This window comes from Mesoplodon mirus, assembly GCF_964341445.2.
Source record: "Mesoplodon mirus genome assembly, chromosome: 2".
Classification (NCBI taxonomy): Eukaryota; Metazoa; Chordata; class Mammalia; order Artiodactyla; family Ziphiidae; genus Mesoplodon; species Mesoplodon mirus.
The window spans coordinates 156,958,500-156,981,191 of NC_138977.1; the positions used below are offsets into that span (position 1 = coordinate 156,958,500).

Sequence of the window (22,692 nt, forward strand, 5' to 3'; positions counted from 1 at the left end):
CTGTTGCCATTATTATTGGGATATTTTATTTCATTATATTTTCCAGCTGGTTATATATACAGAAAGACTGTTGGCTTTACAAACAGTTCGATATAGTGGTAAAGAACACAGACTAGAATTTTTGAACCCCAGCTCTGCCACACCAGCTACATGACCTGTTTCCTTGTCCATAAAATAGAGATAATAATATTACATACTTCATAGGATTATCGTGAGTATTAAATTAGTTAATATATTCAGAACACTGCGGCACATAGTAAACACTAAGTTTTCACTGTTGTCATCATTATCATCATCATTTATCTGAGAGGCTAGTACCAGCTTCTGACTTTTAATCTATTAGTCATTTGTTGGTTAATTCTTGATTATATATAGCATTCTTACCATTTATAGCATTATTATCATTTCAATTAAAGTAGCTTCATGTGTTTTAACCAATAAATTTATCATCTGGTTTTACAACAGAATATCTATTTTATTTTTTTCTATAAAAAATACTTTTGAATACATTGAAATGTCTGTCAATGTGTCCAGAAATGCCAAAGAAAATTTTTTAAATTTTATTACAGTATATAATTGTTGAAATATATCTGTACATTTTATAGTTACTATAATATTTTAAAGGTTTACTGCACCACAAGAAATATTGCCTGTAACTCCTTTATCAAATATTTTTCCTTTTCTTAGATTACTTTTTTATTGCATATTAAGTTGTAGTAAGCCAAAAGGAAGATATGAAGACATTTTTTAACAACTTTAAAATAGAATATATCTAGAATAAATTTTGCAGAAATGTTTCCATTGCATTATAGCTGATAATTTGTTAGTTGTAATTGCTGTTACATTTAACAGACTTTTTGTAAACAAAATAATTAGATTTTCTTTTAAAAATTCTATATTTTTTCATACCCAATTTATAGTTTGGAATCTAGAACTCTAGTTAGATCCGAAATGAATTCAAAAATTAGTTTGCCCTTGAAATACTTTCATTTTCAATAAGAAAATATTTTTTAAGAAATGGGTACTAACCAATTTAACATCATGGAAATGATCCATTAGATTTATCAGTTCATATTCTGTAATACTGTGTGTTATAAACCTAAAGTACATCTTGATGATCTCTGGCTTTAGCCTGGTTGTGACAGATGCATAACCTTTCTGATCTCATTAAAATCAGAATCTCTTGATTTATGTGAGAGAAGTTTGAAATACAGCTAAGTACATTATGAACATTGAAACTTCTGTATCTATATTCTTATAAGAATTGTCTGGAATGGTTTGTTGTGTGTTAAAATAAATGATTAGAGATTAGAGACAAGTTAGTATCCTTAAATTTTAAAGTCTTCTTTCTTCACAACTAAAATTTTGAATTTCCCTTCACTTAAGTTATCTCGATTATATATCAAATAACAGTGGTTGGCTGATACATGATATTAGCTGATCATTCCACCAGATATTAGTCATGGTAATAACAGTTAATACCACAAGCACGTTAGAGATCTCACCAGCCTTGTCCTTGGTACAGCAATAAGGACGAGAGAGGTAGATCTCTAGACTTTCTCCCGTCAGGATTTACTGAAGCTTCCAGCCAGAGAGTATTTTGGTTGTTTACTTGACTTTGGTTATATAGTGAGGGGAGTGACGGGGGAATTTCCCAAGTCACAAGGAACACATGAACAAAAATTTCCTTCTATGTGTAAGGAAAAGAGTAAGAGTGAGAGAGAAGGGTGATGAAGTCAGTAACCCAGTTCAAGTAAAGACTGTACCTTGGAAAGGTAGAGTTTGAGATGAGAATATCAGTTTGACTAAAATACCTCTTAGTCACCGGCTGGTTCTACTTCCTGCATTTCTGCTGCCATTGAAAGCTGACTGTAAAGTTCTGTGTGGAATAGCAGCTCTGTCGCATTCCAGAAGGAAGGTATCACAAGTTCTTTTGGGAGCTCAGCTGAGTAGAGCCAATCTCATGTTTAACATTTCCATCTTGTTTACCTCAACCCAGGAAATCTGTCAGGTTCTGGTTTTATATGGAAAATTATTTCCAGAATCTTTTAGAAAAAAATTGTATAGAGTAGCACCAGCACCACCACTCCCCCCAACACATTGCCATGTTGACCCTGTTTTTGATCCTTAAATCACTATGAGAATTCTTCACTTACTGCCTCCATTTCTTTCACCCTCACTTTAAACTACTTTAAACTATGAAATGTTTCCCAGCTACTTGTCTTTGAAAGGCATAAGTTCTTGTTGATCCAAGTTTATATAAGCATGTCATGCTTTATGAATAATACTTTACTAAGCCTCACAATTAGAATCATTCCTGAATCTCTTTAAGTAGAAACTCCTTTGGTGTCATTAAATATTATGTGTAGGTTTCTAACTTTTGTCCTAAGAGGTAAGCAAGAGTTTTGTGACCTATTAACTGTTGAAAATCAATCAGAAAAAAATGTCATAGAATTCTAAAGCTAAAACAAACGTAAGATATCTGATCCTGCCCCTTCACTTTATACATGAGAAAACTGAGGCCCAGAGAGATGAAATATCTCAAAACATCAATATTGTATATCAAAGACAAAATTACTTTCTTTACAGAAATTTAGCTTACACACAATTTTTCAGGAGCACGTTTGTGACAATTTTAGCATAAAATCCCTAATCACTGAAAAAATTCTATCTCCATTCTTCTTTGTGTTTCATATTCATGTACAGCATCTCTTTTATTTGAGGGAGAAAAATATTCTCTCTAGTATGACAGCTGTATTACACAGCTTCCAGAGCATGACAGTTTTATTTCAGACTCCATTTCAGATGCATATTTCTATATCTTAGAAATAGTAACCTTTCCTATTTTCCCTAAAAACAAGGGGAAATGAAAATACTATAATGCCATTTAAACAATTTATTGTTTTAAATATAGGGATAAAAATAGCTTTGCAGATTGATAAAGTTTTTTTTTTTTTTTTTTTTTTTTTTTTTTGCGGTATGCGGGCCTCTCACTGTTGTGGCCTCCCCCGTTGCGGAGCACAGGCTCCGGATGCGCAGGCCCAGCGGCCATGGCTCACGGGCCCAGCCGCTCCGCGGCATATGGGATCCTCCCAGACCGGGGCACGAACCCGTATCCCCTGCATCGGCAGGCGGACTCTCAACCACTGCGCCACCAGGGAGGCCCTGATAAAGTTTTTTACGATAGTTTTTCTTTGTTAAAATTCCTTTGAGAATGGCAGTTAATGTCTGCCTGTGCCATCTGCAAAAGCCTGTCCCTCCTCATACATGAGCTAGAAATATCTAGCACTAAGAAAGCAGAGCCTATTGTAGACATGGGGGAAAACAAGAATTGATGGATATTGCTCTAAAAAATCTCAACTTTATGTATTCTAAGCCTTGTTAATAGTTTACATAGTTTAAGATTTTCTCAGCAGTGTATATCTGTGCCTAACAAAATTAACATTTTTTCCTTAAAAAATTGTTTATTATTTCTCATGACTTAAACTGCAGTTTTTATGTGGATAATTCCAAAAATATGATCCTCTAACCATGACTTCTCCCAAACACCAGTTTATGTCTCCAACTGCATTTCAACACTTCAACTTGGTAGACCCTAGGCACCCTCAATTTTATACATCTAAATCAGAACTTGTCTTCACCTTATCTACTGTCTGTCACTGTTACTACCTTCTTTTCTCCCTTAATCACCCATGTTCAAAACATAAAAGCCAACATTTACTCATCCCTGTCCTTTATCTTCCATATATTTTCTTACAATGCCTCTCATATATTCTTCCCCTTTATCAATACACCCAATTTTACTGAATAGCTACTGAATTCCAGGCTCTCTGCTAGGTAGTTGAAGTATAAAAACAAACAAGTCCTAGTCCCTGCTTTCAAGGAGCTCATGGTGTATTTATTGGAAGAGACCAGTATCAGTATGGAATGGGGGTTGTAAACCTGAGACACTCTGGTTACATACTTGTAAACTAAACTTCTAAAAATTCTTTCAAAATGAAAATAGCAACCTGACTGAAATTTCTGCCTTGTTCATGCCAGGATGAATTGAAACAAATGTGGAAAGGATTTTAAATGAGAAAGGCTTTATTCAGCTTACCTCCTAGAGGTAGAACTGAAGCCCTAGAAGTAGAATCAGAACACCTTCCCCGTGTGTTTGATAGAGTTGCTTCACACAAAATATGCATGTAAAGCCTCACTTCTTTACTTGGCAAACGACTCTTCGTCCTTTTAATCTCAACTCAAATGGTACCTTTTTAAAGAAGTGTTCCCAAACTGTACACTTTATCCTGGCAGATGAACCACTCCTTCTTCTGTATCATGACAGAAACCAAGTTGCAGTGAGTTCCAGAGTGAATGAAAAGAAAGTGGAGGGCCTCCCTGGTGGCGCAGTGGTTGAGAGTCCGCCTGCCGATGCAGGGGATACGGGTTCGTGCCCCGGTCTGGGAGGATCCCATATGCCGCGGAGCGGCTGGGCCCGTGAGCCATGGCCGCTGGGCCTGCGCGTCCGGAGCCTGTGCTCCGCAACGGGGGAGGCCACAACAGTGAGAGGCCCGCATACCACAAAAAAAAAAAAAAAAAAAAAAAAAAAAAAAAAAAAAAAAAAAAAAAAAAGAAAGTGGAGATGAGAAAATAGAGGGATAATAGCTAGGGAAGTATTTGCCCCTTGGAGAGTAATTTTATTATTTAGTATTCATTCTTTATGTTTATCTTTCACTATGAGTGGGAGATAATTGGATGTATTTGTAGGCCTAGGAAAAATCTGTAGACCAATACAAAACTATATTTGTAGGCCAGGGGAATGACTGAAGGAAAAAAGAAGGTAATGAGTAGAGCAAAGCTCTCGATTTCCAGTGTCATCACTTAATCTAAATCTTCATAAAATTCACTTTCTAACAAGTCTTTCTGCCTATCATTTTTCCCATCTCTAATTCATCCTTCAAGATATGGCCAAATTAATCTTCCTAAGATACTGCTGTTAACATGTGACACATTCCTCCAAAAATCTTATATCCTTGAGCTTCTCTGTCTTTCAGAGCCCTCATGATCTGTCCCCTACCTACTTATTCAATCTGTTTCCCTCTAATTACCAGGATGATGTTCAGCTCAGTAAGACTAGTCTCTTCCTTGTCTTTTTCATACCCATTGACTCTAAGTTCTATAAGAACAAGTATCGTTGTTTTGTTCATTAATGTATCCCAAGCACATTGCATGGTACCTAGTAGGTGCTCAATAATTACTTATGGACCATTTCCACACTCATTCACACTTCAGAACTCTTACAATTACCTACTTTGCAACACTCTTCTTCCTCTTTTATTTATTTGTTTGTTTGTTTGTTTATGGCTGTCTTGGGTCTTCGGCTGCACGTGGGCTTTCTCTAGTTTCAGCGAACGGGGGCTACTCTTCATTGCAGTGTGCGGGCTTCTCATTGCAGTGGCTTCTGTTGTTGTGGAGCACGGGCTCTAGGAACTCAGGCTTCAGTAGTTGCAGAACACGGGCTCAGTAGTTGTGGCATGCAGGCTCAGTAGTTGTGGCTCACGGGCTCTAGAGCACAGGCTCAGTAGTTGTGGCACATCAGCTTAGTTGCTCCGCGACATGTGAGATCTTCCAGTCCAGGGATAGAACCCGTGTCAGGTGGATTCTTAACCACTGCGCCACCAGGGAAGTCCCCTTCCTTTCTATTTTTCTAAACCTTACCGATATTTCCTGACTGAAATACTAGTTCCTCCACCTATATTTTGCTAACTACTTCTCCCCATATTGTGTTTATTCCTTTCCCTGTATTCTTGTAGTATGTAGCTGTGATTCCATACATGGAATCTTAGAAGAGAAGCAGTGTAATGATGTGGTTAAGAGCTCAGACTCCAGAGCCAGAATAAATTTGAATCCTGGCTCTGTTACTTACTGATTATGTGGCCTTTGTTAAGTTATTTAACCTTTCTCTGCCCCAATTTCCTCCTCTATAAAATGATCAAAATAATAAAACCTACTTCATAGAATTGTTGCAACACTGAAATAAGCTCATATATGTCAAGTGCTTCTCATAGTGACCAGCACATAGTTAGCACCATATAAATGTTCTCTGTTATTATTGTATAGTTTTATTAGTGCTTTTTTGTATTTAATATCATTTATTACCTTAATACTTTGAAAAGTCAAGGCCCACATACACACGCACATGTATATATATTATTGCTTTTATGTTAGTCTTTTTTTTCCAACCAGATTAGGGACTGTTTGAGGTGGAAATGATATTTTGTCTCTCTCAAGATGGCCAGCACAAAGCTAGTAGATTAAATATTTGTTAATTGGTGATTTATTAAAAATTTAGACTATAATAAGACTACTTTACCATGAAATTCAAGCTGCTTCTTTTGGGATGTGATTTTTAATAACAATTTATTTTATATAAAGATCTACAGTCTACCAAACATTTTTACACTTATTATATCAATTGATCCTCACAGAAAATTTGTGAGGTAAGTGTCATTATTCTCGCAATACAGCTTAGAAATGTAAGGTCAGAGAAGGTAAGCATCTTACCATCCTCTCTCTCAGCACTGCCAGAGGTATAGGACAGATTATTAAGTCTCCTTACTTCTTGCCTGCTCAGATAGGTATAGGACAGATTATTAAGTCTTCTGTGTAAACAGGCATTCTACTACAAAATAGAATGTCAGCCACCCCTTCTTTCAGGTATGCCCGAATCTCTACAAATGATTGTCTTGGGCACTCCCCATCACTTGCCTTGTGAGGGAGGGGGGAGTGATTTGAGTGTCTAGAAACACCCACTCCTCTACCCTGCAGGATGAGAATGGAAGGGCATTTTATCTTGAACAAAGGGGTGCTGGGATGATAGTTGGAAGTAATAGAGTAATTTCTGTTCCTTCTCAGCCCTGGGGAAGACATTGGTGGCTTTTGTTGGCAGTTTCTATTATTTGGTAGCACATTAGAACCTCTTTGTTTCAACCTAGGAACAACATCATTCAGCATCCTGTTACACATGCATGCATTTATCTATCAGACATTTCAGCACCTTCTCTGGGCAAGACCCTCTCATCTCTTGCTATGAGAGATACAAAAGAAATCTAAGAAATTTAAGCTATTGATATACCTGGCTCTTTGTTGTCATCAGCATGTTTATATTGATCCAGTCTCTCTCCTAGAAACATGATATGTCACTTGAAAAGATCTTTGAGTAGAGTTTTGCTTTTATAAGTTGTCCTAAAGAGTGTTTATTTTCATCATGTTGAAACATACATTATTTAATACATGGTTAGCCCTGTGATGTTTCCTGCCTTATAAACGTGCCTACTTTTGCTTTTCATGCTTTCTGATTTATATTTCCACCTTTCTTTTAGAAGATTATCTTTAGTATTACAGGTGGTGTTCCAATTCTAATTATTCGGTGAAATTTAATAATCTTTCTAAGTGTTTTTGCCCGAAATTAAGGTAGATCTCTCTCTATATGATATATATGCAATGTGTGTCACTTCCTGTGCTGCCTTATTTTAGGTTCTAGAATTATAAAGTAGATGTTTAATAAACGTTACTTTGCTTCCAAAGTGAAGAGATTTTAAAATGACTCAAAGAACCAGTACTATAGGCATTCTGAGGTCATCCTGTCCCTGAGAAAATCCCTCAAAAGCTTTAAGAAACTATCACATCTACCATGTATCTTCTGAAAGCAGCACTCCTGGCCTCATTTATACCCAGGTACTATAAATATCTTTTGGAATCCTTAATTTCCAAGTGGCTTTAGAGAGGCTAATTATTTATAATTATAATTATAATTATTTTATCCCTCTTTCTCACCCTCCCCCTAAACACACACACACACTCACAAACACACACACACAAAATAGCATAATATATGACAGTTGCTTCCTTCCATAATGAAGGGTGTTTGTCGTTTTGTTTTTAACCTTGTAATATACATTATGAGTATGATCACAAATAGAGCTCTTTCTGAGTGCAGGATCAAAATATATTACTCTTAAAGGAAACACAATTCTTGCTAAGAAAAATATCAGCCATTTAGGCAGTAATCTACTAAGTAATTTCTATTATCTTACATTAAACAAGGAAAACTTCATAATTATTTTGTGATGATAATGTAATTTACATTTGTGTTGGTAGAAGTTTGGAAAAGTATATTAAATATTCTTCCTCATAGCCAACAGGCCCTTTTCTCTAAATTCTTCATACATTTGATGAAGAGGTGAATAAACATCCGTTTATTCAAATATTTCTTCATGTAAAAAACAGAGTAGTCCTTACCAGTGAAACATTCCAGTGAACTTCAAACATTTTTTTATTCAATTGTCTATATTAGCTTTTGTGTGTCTCCTTTCTGAACTTGAATGCATGAAAGCCTGCCCTACTTGCTGATCCTTTTTTTTTATCATTTTAAAACTTATCAGAATTTAAGAATAATAATGATTTTATTGTTTTTCTTTAACATCTCTATATGTTTTCTAGTGCCAGATCTGATTACCTACAATGGTGAATATAGCCATGAGTTCTTATTTGTGAAACCTTTTTATATTGCTGTAAATATTTGAAAAGAATTGTCTTCAGACAGATTAGATTCATAGTTATGAAGTATTTAAGAGAAGTATATAATAATGCTGGTTGAAAAGAATCATATTTTTATAAATGTTTAAATTTTCAAAAACAGCTCATGCTTAATTATTAAAATTTAAAAACAGAAAATCATTAAAAAAACCACATTAATTCCACTGACTCACAGATTACCACTTTTACCATTTCTATGCATCATTCTTATATATATGAAAATATATTTATACACACATGCATGTGTTTACACACACACTTACATAGTCACTATGATATACATCATCAAACTGGTATCTTGGTGAATTTATTGTTTTATAGGGTCTTCTTCCCCTTGATAATATATCCTGAATATTTCCTCTACTAAGTAGTATTTTTCTAAAATGTGATTTTAATGGGTGAATGGTATTTCTTTATATGAATTCATTGTTACTTACTTATCCTATCACCTTTTATCATGCATTGACATTATTTCCAGTTTTTCATAATTTAAGAAAAACAATATGTTTGATAAATATTTTTCCATACTACTTTGTACAATCTGTGATTATATCCATGGAACAAATTTCTAAAAAGAAATTTCTATTGCATGCATATTTGAAAATTTTTAATGCATATTACTAATTTTTTCTCCAGAAAGTTTATGTTGATTCACACATCTAAAACATATGTATTTTATTTTACTTACTGATTTTTATTGAAGTATAGTTGATTTACAATGTTTTGTTAATTACTATGTACAGCAAAGTGATTCAGTTATACATATATATACATTCTTTTTTTAAATATTCTTTTCCATTATGGTTTATCGTAGGGTATTTAATGTAGTTCTCTGTGCTATACAGTAGGACCTTGTTGTTTATCCATTCTATATACAAAAGCTTACATCTACTAACTCCAAGCTCCCAATCCATCCGTCTCCCAAACCCCTCCCCCTTGGCAACCACCAGTCTGTTCTCTATGACTGTGATTCTGTTTCTGTTTCATCGATAGGTTCATTTGTATCATAGTTTAGATTCCACATATAAGTGATATCATATGATGTTTGTCTTTCTCCTTCTGACTTACTTCGCTTAGTATGAGAATCTCTAGTTGTTTGTATGTTGCTGCAAATGGCATTATTTTGTTCTTTTTTATGGCTGAGAAGTATTCCTTTGTATATATATACCACATCTTCTTTATCCATTCATCTGTTGATGGACATTTAGGTTGTTTCCGTGTCTTGGCTATTGTGAATAGTGCTGCTATGAACATAGGGGTGCATGTATCTTTTTGAATTATAGTTTTGTCCAGATATGTGCCCAGGAGTGGGATTGCTGGATCATATGGTAGCTCTGTTTTTAGTTTTTTGAGGAACCTCCATACCATTTCCACAGTGGCTGTACCAACTTACATTCCCACCAACAGTGTAGAAGAGTTCCCTTTTCTTCACGCCCTCTCCAGCATTTGTTATTTGTAGACTTTTTAATGATGGCCTTTCTGACCAGTGTGAGGTGGTGCCTTATCGTAGTTTTGATTTGCATTTCTCAGATAATTAACAATGTTGAGCATCTTTTCATGTGCCTTAAAATGCATATTTTATAGTTCTTCCCTACACGCTTACTGTCAGAGTTTAACCAACAGCAAAAGATTGTACACTCAAATTAGGATAATTCAAGAATGGTTATAATAATTACAGAGATAATAATTACAAAGATATAATAGTTACAAAGATAATCATGGAATGTTGGTGAAAATATAAGAGATAATGCAGTAAATTATGAACATTAGCAACAGCCCTGTTACCACCCAAAGGCCAAAAGGGATCAGGGAGAAAGAGGTTATCAGAACGTGAAAAAGGAGAAGCAGGTAGAGAAAGCCATCTTGAGAGGAACAGTGACCTTTGGTCAACAAACATAGCCAGGCCAAGGTGACTTTTCAAGTAGGGAACCAGGGGAATATATATCCTGACCTTACTCTCCCTATTGTCTGTACCACCTTAAAAGCCAGAGGACCGAGGGTCCCTCTTGTAGTTGCAAATAGAATCTTCCGCCCAGCAGAGAACGAGGCAGGAGCCAATGGAGAGCGAATCTGGAGGGACAAACAAAAGATATCCCAGAACACTTACCTACTTTTTCTATTTCTATGATTGTATATACGTTTTTTTAATATTTCTATGATTGAGGTAAAAAAATTTTCTTTACCTATTTGTGTTTATTTTGTCAAGTATATGTATACATCTCCCCTCGCTTCATTTTAACTAAGCAGATTTTTTTTCTTATTGGTTTGTCTTATTGATTAAAAGAGTTCTTTATATAATAAGGGCATCTTAAATTTTTTTCACATATATTTCTCTTCTTTAAGAGTTCAGCTTTTTCCATATGCTTAAAAATAATTTTAGTCATCAATACTTATTCTTTTGTGATTCCAGTTTTTATACATAATTTTTTGTTCCACTTATAAATCATTTTGCTTTGTAGTATAAGATAGAAACATGATTTTATTTTGTTCTAGGTAATAAATGATGCCAACACTATATCCTAAATAATATACCCTTTCCCCCAGTGATTTGATATGGAATCCTATTTTACCAAATACTTATATGTATTGGAGTCTGTTTCTGTGCATCCCATTATGTCCTGTTTGTCTTCTAGTCTATTCTGGTGCAATATCATGTGGTATTATTTTATACAGTTTTAACATATAACAATGTATTTTATTATTTTTCAATATTTTCTTGGCATTCTCACCTATTTAGTCAAATGAACTTTAGAACTTATGTTTCAAAATCAAAAAGGAAGATCCTGGGCTTCCCTGGTGGCGCAGTGGTTGAGAGTCCGCCTGCCAATGCAGGGGACGCGGGTTCGTGCCCCGGTCCGGGAAGATCCCACATGCCGCGGAGCAGCTGGGCCCGTGAGCCATGGCCGCTGAGGCTGCGCGTCCGGAGCCTGTGCTCCGCAACGGGAGAGGCCACAACAGTGAGAGGCTCGCGTACGGCAAAAAAAAAAGAAAGAAAGATCCTTTTAGAGTTTTGATTAAATTGTAATATATTAATACATTGTTCTGAGGAAAAATAAACATCTTGTAATATTGAATGTTTCTTTCCAGATAGCATTTTATGTCTCTCAGGTTTTTCAAATGCCCATCACAAAACTCTTTCATTTTCTTTAAATGTGATTCTCTTATTTCTAAGTATTTTGTTTTGGAGGAATATTTTGATATTGTGATTGAAAGCTTTTGCTCCTTGTGTTTTCTTACTGGCTGCTGCTGCTGTAGAGAAAAGCTAATGATTTTGTTGTATGTATGTTGTAACTAAAACCGTACCAAATTCTTACCAGTTTTATTGGATTTTCCTCTGATTATTCTAGATTTTCTAAGAAGACTATTGTCTAAGAAATATATATTTTTTTCCAATATTTGCACTCAGTATTTATTTTTCTTATTATCTCCACAGCAACTTTCATAACAATAAAAATAATAATGCTGGGGCTTCCCTGGTGGCGCAGTGGTTGAGAGTCCGCCTGCCGATGCAGGGGACACGGGTTCGTGCCCCGATCCGGGAGGATCCCGCATGCCGCGGAGCGGCTGGGCCCGTGGGCCATGGCCACTGGACCTGCGCGTCCAGAGCCTGTGCCCCGCAGCAGGATAGGCCGCAGTGGTGAGAGGCCCGTGTACCAAAAATAATAATAATAATAATAATAATAATAATAATAATAATAATACTGATAGCTACAATATTATTTCTCCATTTTTATTTTAATAAGTCTGCCTCTGTGCGTCGTAATTAATTAGCATGTCAAATATTTGAGGTAAAGAACATCTGCCTTAATGAAATCTTTCATCATTCTAATTAACTTGCCTTCTGATATGTGTTTACCATGAGTTTTTCTTTTTCTAAAATTGGGAATAAATGTGAAGTTTTATCACATATGGCTTTGTGTCACCTACAGTGATGATTACATACTTCATATCCTTTGACTAATTAAAGGTGATGAATTATTTTTAAAATTGTCCTAATATTGAACCGTCCTTCATTCCTGGAATATGCCCTACTTTGTCATAGTATGCCATTCTTTTAAATTGCTACTGCATTCAGTTTTCTAGTTTTGAGATTTTTTAAGAACCTATATTCTTAAGGAATATTGGGGGGGTGCTGTTTAATGCTATCTTTGTTAGATTTAAGTATTAGGTTATGGTCACTTCATAAAATAACCTTTCAATGTTTTCTTTGCCTTGGAACAGTTACAAGATAGAATTGCTTCAGGAAAAAAAAAATGTGTTTGGCACCTTTCTTTAAAGTAATCATTTAAAAACTTTAAAATTTTACCTGTATTTACAAAGTCTATTCAGTTTTTCTGTGACTTTTGAATACACACACACACATATCATTCATCAATTCTCTTCAGCTCTACTTAGGCCTATGGATATTTAGGTCTATTCAGATTTTATATTCTTTTGGGGATATTTGGAATCAATTTTTTTTATTTTTTCAAATATTTTTACATGCTTATATTCTTTCTCATTTATAGATAATTAGGAAGGAAGGAAGGAAGGGCGATATATAAAGAAAATATATAGAGAGAAAAAATATAAAAATATGTTTGTTTATATTTTTCTCATTTCTTATCGTACACACAGTTCACATACAGGTTTTCTAGTTTTATTGATATTCCCCAAAGTTTCAACTCTATTTTTTTAATCTATTTTTTCTTTCATTCATATTTTTATTATCACTAAATTATTTTGCCTACTTTCCTAGGGATAGTTTTTTGTGTGTGTTTATTTTTTTGCCTTCTTTATATACACCTAACTTCTTTCAATTAATTAGAGTACATTTTGTAAGCTTATATGGTAACAACTGTCATCTTCAATTTTTTAGTTGAGGAAAGGAGAGATGGCTGTGAGAAATTATTGAGGCAGATATAGATTTCAGTGTTCTTGATTAACCATTACAGTGCCCAGAGGCTAGAGAGAATCTTATGATTTGCCATCCCTGAAGAGTCTGTCTAGTAATCCAGACATAACAATAGACTCTGTAATGTTATTTGATCATATTTTTATTCACTCATTCATTCATTAAATATCTATTAAGTTTTTTTGGTTCCAGACCTTGTGCTATCTTTTGGAGATACAAATATGAACAGACACAGAACCTGCATTCAAGGATGTTGTAAGTCAAGAGGAGAAACAGATAATGTATTACAAGTATAGTAATTACTACTATGGAGGTATATACATGTTGTTTGGGAAACATATACATAGCACAAAGTTACTCAGGAAAAGTAATAGAAGACTTAGAAAAACCATTTTATTCATTTATATTCAACAAATATATTTTAATATCTTTTATGTGTCGGATAATTTGCTAAGACCTGGGGAAGACATAGGCATAAAAGTCATTTTCCTTATGCTTGAGGAGCTCTCAGTCTAGTGGGAAGTAAATAATCCTATTATAATAAAGATGTATACCTGACACCTATGCAGACACAGAAGAAGAACTAAGTAAGACTGCCAGGAGTCAAAAAGACTTTCTTCACAGAGAAAATAGTATTTGAGCTTATACTTGTAAGGTGAGCAAGGATTTATTAGATGGACAAAGTGCGGCATTCTAAGCAGAGGGAACAACGTGGGCAAAGGTGACACAGTGGTATAAAAAGGCAAATAGTCTGCTAATGCCAAAGTACATGGTACAAGGTGGTGAGGGATGAGAAAAAAAGGTGAAAGATAACAAACATTTATTGAACTCTGACAGTGTGTCAGACACTATTCTAAATATTTTATATAGATTAACATTTAATTCTTACAGCAGCCTAGGAGGATTCAGATAAATGCTGTTATCCCACTTTATAGATGAAGAAATTGGGCAGAGCGGTTAAATATCATGTCCAAAGTCACACACTGATGAGTGGGCGGCCAAGATTTGAGTCCTGGTAGTCTGACTCCAAAGCCTATGGTCTCCTGCCTATTATAGACAGAGACCAATTTATAAAAGGCTTTATATTCTATACCAAGGAATTTGGATTTCACTTCATCAGTGTCTAGAAGCCATGGAGCTGTATTTAAGTATAAAATTTACATGATGAGATTTTTATTTTAACTCATGGCATTTGGCATATGGATTAGAAGGGATGACTTTAAATAAAGAGCAAAGCAGAGAAAAAAGGAGGCAGCAAGAGGGGCAAACAGCTTCTACAGTCCATGTAAGGGATGATGGAAGCCCTGAGATAGAGCAGTGAATCAGGCAACAGATTCAAGAGTTATTATGGTGGAATTTGGGGATATGTTAGATGGGAATGAGGAATAAGGAAGAATGAAGAATCTGTGATGATTTTCAGATTTCTGTCCTGGGTAACTAGATTGAAGTTAGTGCCAGGACCCATGACAGAAAATATGGGAAAAGTGTTCTAGATACTGGCTCTGTATTCTCATAGTTAATATGCCAGGGATGCAAGGATTTTTTAAGTACCCGCAAATCAGTCAGTGTGATATACCACATTAACAAATTAAAGAATAAAAACCATATGATTATCTCAGTAGATGCAGAAAAAGCTTCTGAAGCATAAAAAAGTTTCCATTTATGATAAAAAACTCTCCAGAAAGCAGGCATAGAGGGAAAATACCTCAGCATAATAGAGGCCATATATGACAAACCCACAACTAACATCATACTCAATGGTAAAAAGCTAAAAACATTTCCTCTAAGACCAGGAATGAGACAAGGGTGCCCACTCTCACCACTTTTATTCAACATAGTATTGGAAGTCCTAGTTACAGAATCAGACAAAAAGAAATGAAAGGAATCAAAATTAGAAAGGAAGAAGAAAAGCTGTCACTGTTTGCAGATGACATGATGCTATACATAGAAAATCCTAAAGACACCACCAGAAAACTACTAGAGCTCATGATGAATTAGGTAAAGTTGCAGGATACCAAATTAATATATAAAAATCTATTGCATTTCTATATACTAACAATGAACTATCAGAAAGAGAAATTAAGGAAACAATCCCATTTACCATCAAATCAAAAAAAATAAAATACCTAGGAATAAACCTACCTAAGGAGGTAAAAGACCTGTACACGGAAAACTATAAGACACTGATGAAAGAAATTGAAGATGACACAAACAGATGAAAAGATATACCATGTTCTTGGATTGGAAGAATTACTATTGTTTAAACAATCATATTACCCAAGTCAATACACAGATTCGATGCAATCCCTATCAAAATACCAATGACATTTTTCACAGAGCTAGAATAAATAATTTTAAAATTTGTGTGAAAACACAAAAGACCCCAAATAGCCAAAACAATCTTGAGAAAGAAAAACAGAACTGGAGGAATCATGCTCCCTAACTTGAGATTATACTGCAAAGATGCAGTAATCAAAACTGGTGCTTACACAAAAACAGACACATAGATCAATGGAACAGAATAGAGAGCCCAGAAATATACCCACACACCTATAGTCAATAAATCTACTACAAAGGAGGCAAGAATATACTATGGACAAAAAGTCTCTTCAATAAGTGGTGCTGGGAAAACTGGACAGCTACATGTAAAAAAATGAAATTAGAACATTTTCTAACACCATATACCAAAAAAAAGTCTACCATTTCAGACTCCAGGTACCATGACAAAGTCATTCTCCCAGTAGTTTAATGAGCACAGTAAAATACCTGTCTTGTTACCAGGTTTGGATTTTTGCTTGCTTGGTTAGCATTATCGCTAACACATCCAGATAGCCCTTTCAGAAAGCCCACTCCACTGAAGGATAATTTTTATCAGTAACGTTGCTAAATAAATTCTGACTCTGGGTTAAAAATAGAATATTAATTTTTTAAAAAGTCATTCTCGGGCCTCCCTGGTGGCGCAGTGGTTGAGAGTCCGCCTGCCGATGCAGGGGATACGGGTTCGTGCCCCGGTCTGGGAGGATCCCATATGCCGCGGAGCGGCTGGGCCCGTGAGCCATGGCCGCTGGGCCTGCGCATCCGGAGCCTGTGCTCCGCAACGGGGGAGGCCACAACAGTGAGAGGCCCGCATACCGCAAAAAAAAAAAAAAAAAAAAAAAAAAAAAAAAAAGTCATTCTCATACCAATTGGTTTCTGATATTTGGATATCTAAGTTTAATATAATTGTATGTACAGGTTCTTGAGCAGAAATGATAAATGATAATTATATGTACAGGTTCTTGGGCAGACGTTTTCAGAGCTGTTCTATAGTTATTCTAAATTCTTGTCCATTGTCAATAAACAAAGTTCCATGAATTTGAAACCCTAGTCACACAGGAAAATACCAATGTCAGTGATACTAAGTAAGACGTAAATTGTATAGAGGAAGTTTTACTTTTATGCCCCTAAGTGGATATTGTATAATGGATAGTAAAATTGCATATAAAACTGTCTAATAAAAGGAAAGCTAGATTCTGTATTTTTATATTATAATTATTATTTTTTTATAATTATTTTTTTAAAAAAGCAAAGTAGTATAATTTGTCCAAAATATAACTTACTAATCTCCTAAAGTTAATTTGCAGAGGAACATGCTTGCAACATATTAAAGTTCTTTGCTGATACACACAAAAAATTTCGGAAAGTTATGAATTCGGCAGTGATTCCTCTCTCCCGTTCTTACCATTTCACAAGGCAATCGGTCTTTCCTTTGGGAAAAACTCCTCACATATGATGCATTTGATTGGAACCAACACCAAGGTCAAATCTTTCTTAAATCAGTCAGTTCTGCCTCATCTCTTTCTATCACATTTGAGCCAGGAACTTGTAGTGAAGCAAAAGAATAATGCTTTCCTATATGTGTGACTAATAAAAAAGTAAACATCAGTGGTAGGGAATACAGTTACACAGTACACTGCTAAAATGAGATACAGTTTCCTGTTCTCCCATATGCTATAGTAATTGACATAAAAAACCTGAAGATATTCTGTACTGGCTATAGTTTGTCTCTCTATAATGTTCTCAATGTTTCTGTTGTTTGTGCTTTTTTTTTTCAGTCAAGAGAATCCATTCCATTAAATGACCTAAAGTCAGAAGTATCCCCCCGGATTTCAGCAGAGGACCTGATTGACTTGTGTGAGCTTACAGTGACAGGCCACTTCAAAACACCCACCAAGAAGACAAAGTCCAGTAAACCAAAGCTCCTGGTAGTTGACATCCGGAATAGTGAAGAGTATCCTTTACACCTGAGGTTTTAAAGGGTGGTACTGCTTCATTCACATTTCTTCCTTTTAACTTAAAGGGCATGTGGTAGGAACAATGAACATAGTTGGGATTCCTCTGAATTCAGATAGCTAAATAACTGTCAAACTGGATGCCAGAACAGACTTGCATAATGTTTCATAAGATAACATTACATACCAGAAACCTTAAAATATTTCCCAAACAACACCAGAATAGTGGGCTATTTTCTTGGTTTTTGTGTTTCACTGCTATATATTGCTGTTCTTGTGGGAATCCTTCCTGGTACAGATAAAAGTTTAGCAAAGATGAAGCGTAAGTATTTACTTTGTCTACCTCATAGCCTAGAGAGGAAAGTGAACCAGATTTCAACACTGAACTTTTATTTATTATAATTTTCAAAATGTTGGCTTATAGAGAACATGTTAAAGTATTTTCCACTGACATTTTAATATTAAATGTACCATAACTTCTGGTGGTTTTGCTTGGCATTAAAGTATGAAAAGTTACAAAATAGTAATAGTTCAGTCTTTTTCCTTATATTTTCATCATCTGTCAGATTTTTGTAAAGCATGCCTTGATGCTCTATACTCTAGAATCTAGGTAAATGATTTTCAGATTTTTTTCGAACCAGGTAACTCCCTTTTAAAATAAAATCTTTCTTAAAAACTCAATATATAAAATATAAATGAAGAAATTTTTTACAATTAATTTTCTTCAAAAGTTAACGTTTGTAGCATTTACTAACTATAAATGAGGGTTATATGTAGATGAGGGTTAGCAGGTTGTTGGTTTCTTATATGCTAAAATCGGCATATAAGTTTCCATGCGCGTATTTTCAATCATAATTTTTGAAGTGAAATTTTAAAATGAAATTCAAACCATACATTTACAGAACTCCTGAAGCAATCCCTAGAATCTTAGGTTACTGAAAATACAGTTTGAAAGCCTGCTATTTCAAATGGTACATCACCATCTTTTTGTGATAAGTTTCTACTTTCCCTAAACTGTGAGACCCCTGAGTTTGGAGAGAATATAAATGTTCATGTTCCTGATGTTATGGCCTCAGGGATACTAGAAGTTCCTTAGCAGAGTAGATGAGTGGACTCCCAAAAGAAGCATTCAGTACCAGTGGACTGGTCGGGGACCCCTGATGTAGAAGTTCTTATCTATTACTTCAAGGGTTTAAAATACTTTTAGTTTTTTAACTTTTTAGTTTGTTTCTTTTGGTTGAGCCTTTAGTTATAGTCTCATAAAACCATCAAAAAAAGCATAACATTATAGTGCTCTATTCTGATGTTAAGCACTATTACTAAAATAATTAAAGCAGTTTATGTACACACTGCTCTCCTGGTATTTCCTTTCAAACTACTTAACTACTTGAAATTTTAAAATATACACAATATGAAAGTGACATTCAATCCGAGTTTTCCAAACCTTGTAGACCGACTTTATTTTTTATTGATATTCTCCTTTATTTTCTGCAGGATACATATAAATAGAACAGTAGAAAGCAGAGCAGCTCACCTGAACATTGTTCTCTGATAAGTATAGGTGAGTTGCCCAATGTAGGAGTACCTTTATATCATCCCACAATACTTGGTTAAAGTTTGGAACTAGGCAGAGACCTGGCTTGGTTGTTGTACTGTCTACAATTACAAGCCAGAGGAAGATAATCAGTATTTCTCTGTGCCACTTTAGACTGAGGGTGGGTCCAAGGGGATGAAGAAAGGAAAATAAAGTCACTCATCTTTTACAACCCTCCCAAAGGACCCAACATGTGAAAATTTCTAAATCCCCTTTTGAAAGCCTGATTAAAAACCAAGATGTCTTAATGTTGGGCCATTTATCCTCACAACATTCCTAACTTTTCCAGGATGCTCTTACTTTGCCACGTATCTACTTCTATCTCACCTCTAAATAACAAGTGTTGACACATGTATATCCATCATAGTGCTTTGAGAGAAACCACAAGCTAAATGACTTCCAAAAGTCATTGGTTATCACTAGGTCTTTTCTAGTATCAAGAAAACAGTGAAGAATGGAGAGCTGTGGGTTCTGAAATCCCCTTTGGTTGAGGAATCCAAACTACCTACACATGGCCCTCCAAGGCCAGAAAACTCATGGACCTTTTAAAATGTCTTATGATGCATACCCATTTGATTACATTATGAAGAAATAAGTAACATTTCTAACTCTATTCTTTTTTTTTTTTTAATTTTTGGCTGCGTTGGTTCTTCATTGCCAAGCATGGCTTTCTCTAGGTGCAGTGAGCAGGGGCTACTCTTCGTCGCTGTGTGTGGGCTTCTCATTGCAGTGGCTTCTCTTGTTGTGGAGCACGGGCTCTAGGAGCGCAGGCTTCAGTAGTTGCAGCATGCAGGCTCAGTATTTATGGCTCGTGGGCTCTAGAGGGCTGACTCAGTAGTTGTGGCACATGGGCTTAGTTGCTCCAAAGCATGTGGGATCTTCCCGGACCAGGGATTGAACCCGTGTCCCCTGCATTGGCAGGCGGATTCTTAACCACTGCACCACCAGGGAAGTCCCATCTAACTATATTAATCTTAAATCCTGTGCTCAAGGAATTAAAGGCAAGGAAAAAGTGTGTGCATAGTAATGAAGAAATTCATAAATTAAGTGCTTCAAATTAATATGGTAGAATGTGATGTTTGATTTTTTAGATGTCATTATTATTAATAGCAACCAATAAATATTACTCTGTAGTGCTGTGGATAATTTTTTAAGAAGAAGGTATACATTATAGTTCTTATTCACTAGGTTGCTTTTGGTATGAAGAATATAAACATTAAAATATTTCATGTGGAAAATAAACAGTAAAGACAGTATGTATTAAATACTAAATGAGTGGTACAGACAAAAACTGCATCAACAGGAAAGTAATCTCTGAATAAGAGAAGCAAGATATGGATAGGACTCATGTCCTTTTAACTTCTGTAGCCCCAGCACTAGGTTTGGCACCTAGAAATTCCCCAGAATATATAAAGGGAAAAGTCAGGATGGCAGACACAGTGTCCCACACTCTCTTACCTATACCCATTGAATTTTCCCTTCAATGTTATAAGGAGACAGTTGGCAATATATGTCCTTTTGCATTCTGTAAGTGATCCAGTGATTTCTGAGGCCTTTCTTCCTTTAAATCTAGAAGCAAGACTGTACTCATAAAAAGTCAGTAGAATCAGAATTTAGAGCTAGAAATATTCATGTAATCTCACATTCATTTATTCAACAAATATTTACTGGTTGTCTTAGTGTGTGCTAGTCAGTAGTGTACTAGATTTTGAGGATTTGTTGGTAAACAAAATGGCAAATTCCCCTGCAGTCATGGAAATTACATTTTAATTGGAGAAATAGATAAATATATTTATCATATGGTCTTAAATAGGAATAAGTGCTATACATAAAAATAAAGCAAGGAGAAGGATAGAGAGTGATACAGTTTGACAAAGTACTGAAGAAAAGACTGAGAAAAGGTGATATTTCAGCACAGCTGAATGATGTAAAGAGGCAGGCTATAAATGATGCAGGGAGAAACATTCTAGGCAGAAGGAAGAGTGAAGGCAAAGACCCTGATCTATGAACATGCTTGGCCATTTTGGACCAGCAAGGATACCAGTACAGTAAGAGAGGAAGTCAGAGGTGGTAAAGTCACTGAAGCCAGAAGGTATGGGACAGGCAGAAATCTCTACAGTGTGATTTTAGAGTTACTAACATGCCCTTAATTGCTTGGATACCTGTAATCACTGATTCCTAAAAATCTACCATTGGAGACTTATGCTGTTGGTTAAAGGCTTTTCACTGTCCTGTTGAAAATGCAAATGTACATGGTGGCAGTATTATGCCTTACCTGTTACTTTAAAACAAGAGGCACTTAGAATGAATAGATTTATTAAGATTTAATAGATTCAAGTGAATTGACTTCCAGTAATAGCTATCATTAAGCTCTCACAGTGTGCCAAGCATGGCATAAAGTAATTATCTCTGTTTTCTGATGAAGAAACTGAGGCTTGAAAAGGCTTAAGCAACTTGCCCAAGGCCATATAACTGACAATTGGTAGAGCCAACCTCATGTTCCTAAGCTTTATTCTCCAAGCTTTATGCAGGTGGCTGTTTGGTCTCTTCATAGGACTGTTAAGCAAGCTTAAACAAGACTGAGAGAAATCAGTTAATCGAAATTAATGACTGAGGCATGTATTGATTCCAAACTATGTGTTCAGACACAGTACACATTCTTTCAAATCTTACAAACTCAGCTATTGCTTTCAGTGCCTCTGTATGTACGGGGCCTAATCCCAACTAAATAAATCTAATAGTTGTCTTTATACTAACACAGCCACAGATTCAAGGAAAAATTAACTCTTAAATATTGGAAAGCAAATTTGGAATGTTTTGAGAGAGGTAGCATGTTAGAAAGATTTTTTCCTGCTATAGTAACTTCATTTATAAGATTTAGTATATTCAAAATATTTTTTATTAAATTTTCCCAAAACTATCACTAAGATGCTGATATTTTAAAACTAACAGATTAAGCCTGTTGAAATCCTCATATTTTTTGAAGGAGTCATTTTTGTAGACTAACACTTAATTTTGCAGTTAAACTCTGGGATTAACGTGACTTTTTCTGTCTGTTTAAGAAATGAATAAATATTTAATGCTACTATATTTTTAAAATAATTTTATTTCTCCCATGTCAACAAATTATAGTTCTATACAGTAGAGGAGAAAAAAAAGAAAAAGAAACTCTGTTAACACCTTTTTCTTCTGCAAAGAAAGTTACGTTTGAAGTGTTGTTTATAATGTTTTTCAAATTGTTTATAGTCTCTCTATATAATTTTTATCCTCTATTTTGCTTTTATGGATCATTGAAACAGGGAAATTTGGCTAATACAGTTCTTCATATAGGTGATACATCTTCATATGGCTGA

General features: G+C 35.2%; 1 protein-coding gene across 4 annotated transcripts in view; it reads left to right on the top strand.

The window, feature by feature from the left end:
- The window catches only part of TBCK (TBC1 domain containing kinase), a 231,950-nt gene that overhangs the window by 172,855 nt on the left and 36,403 nt on the right, over positions 1-22,692 (top strand). For all 4 annotated transcript variants that reach the window (XM_082606857.1, XM_082606856.1, XM_082606859.1 and 1 more), the window contains exon 24: positions 17,569-17,744. In XM_082606857.1, the coding sequence (XP_082462983.1) occupies positions 17,569-17,744 (176 nt within the window). The remainder of the gene's footprint in view (positions 1-17,568; positions 17,745-22,692) is intronic.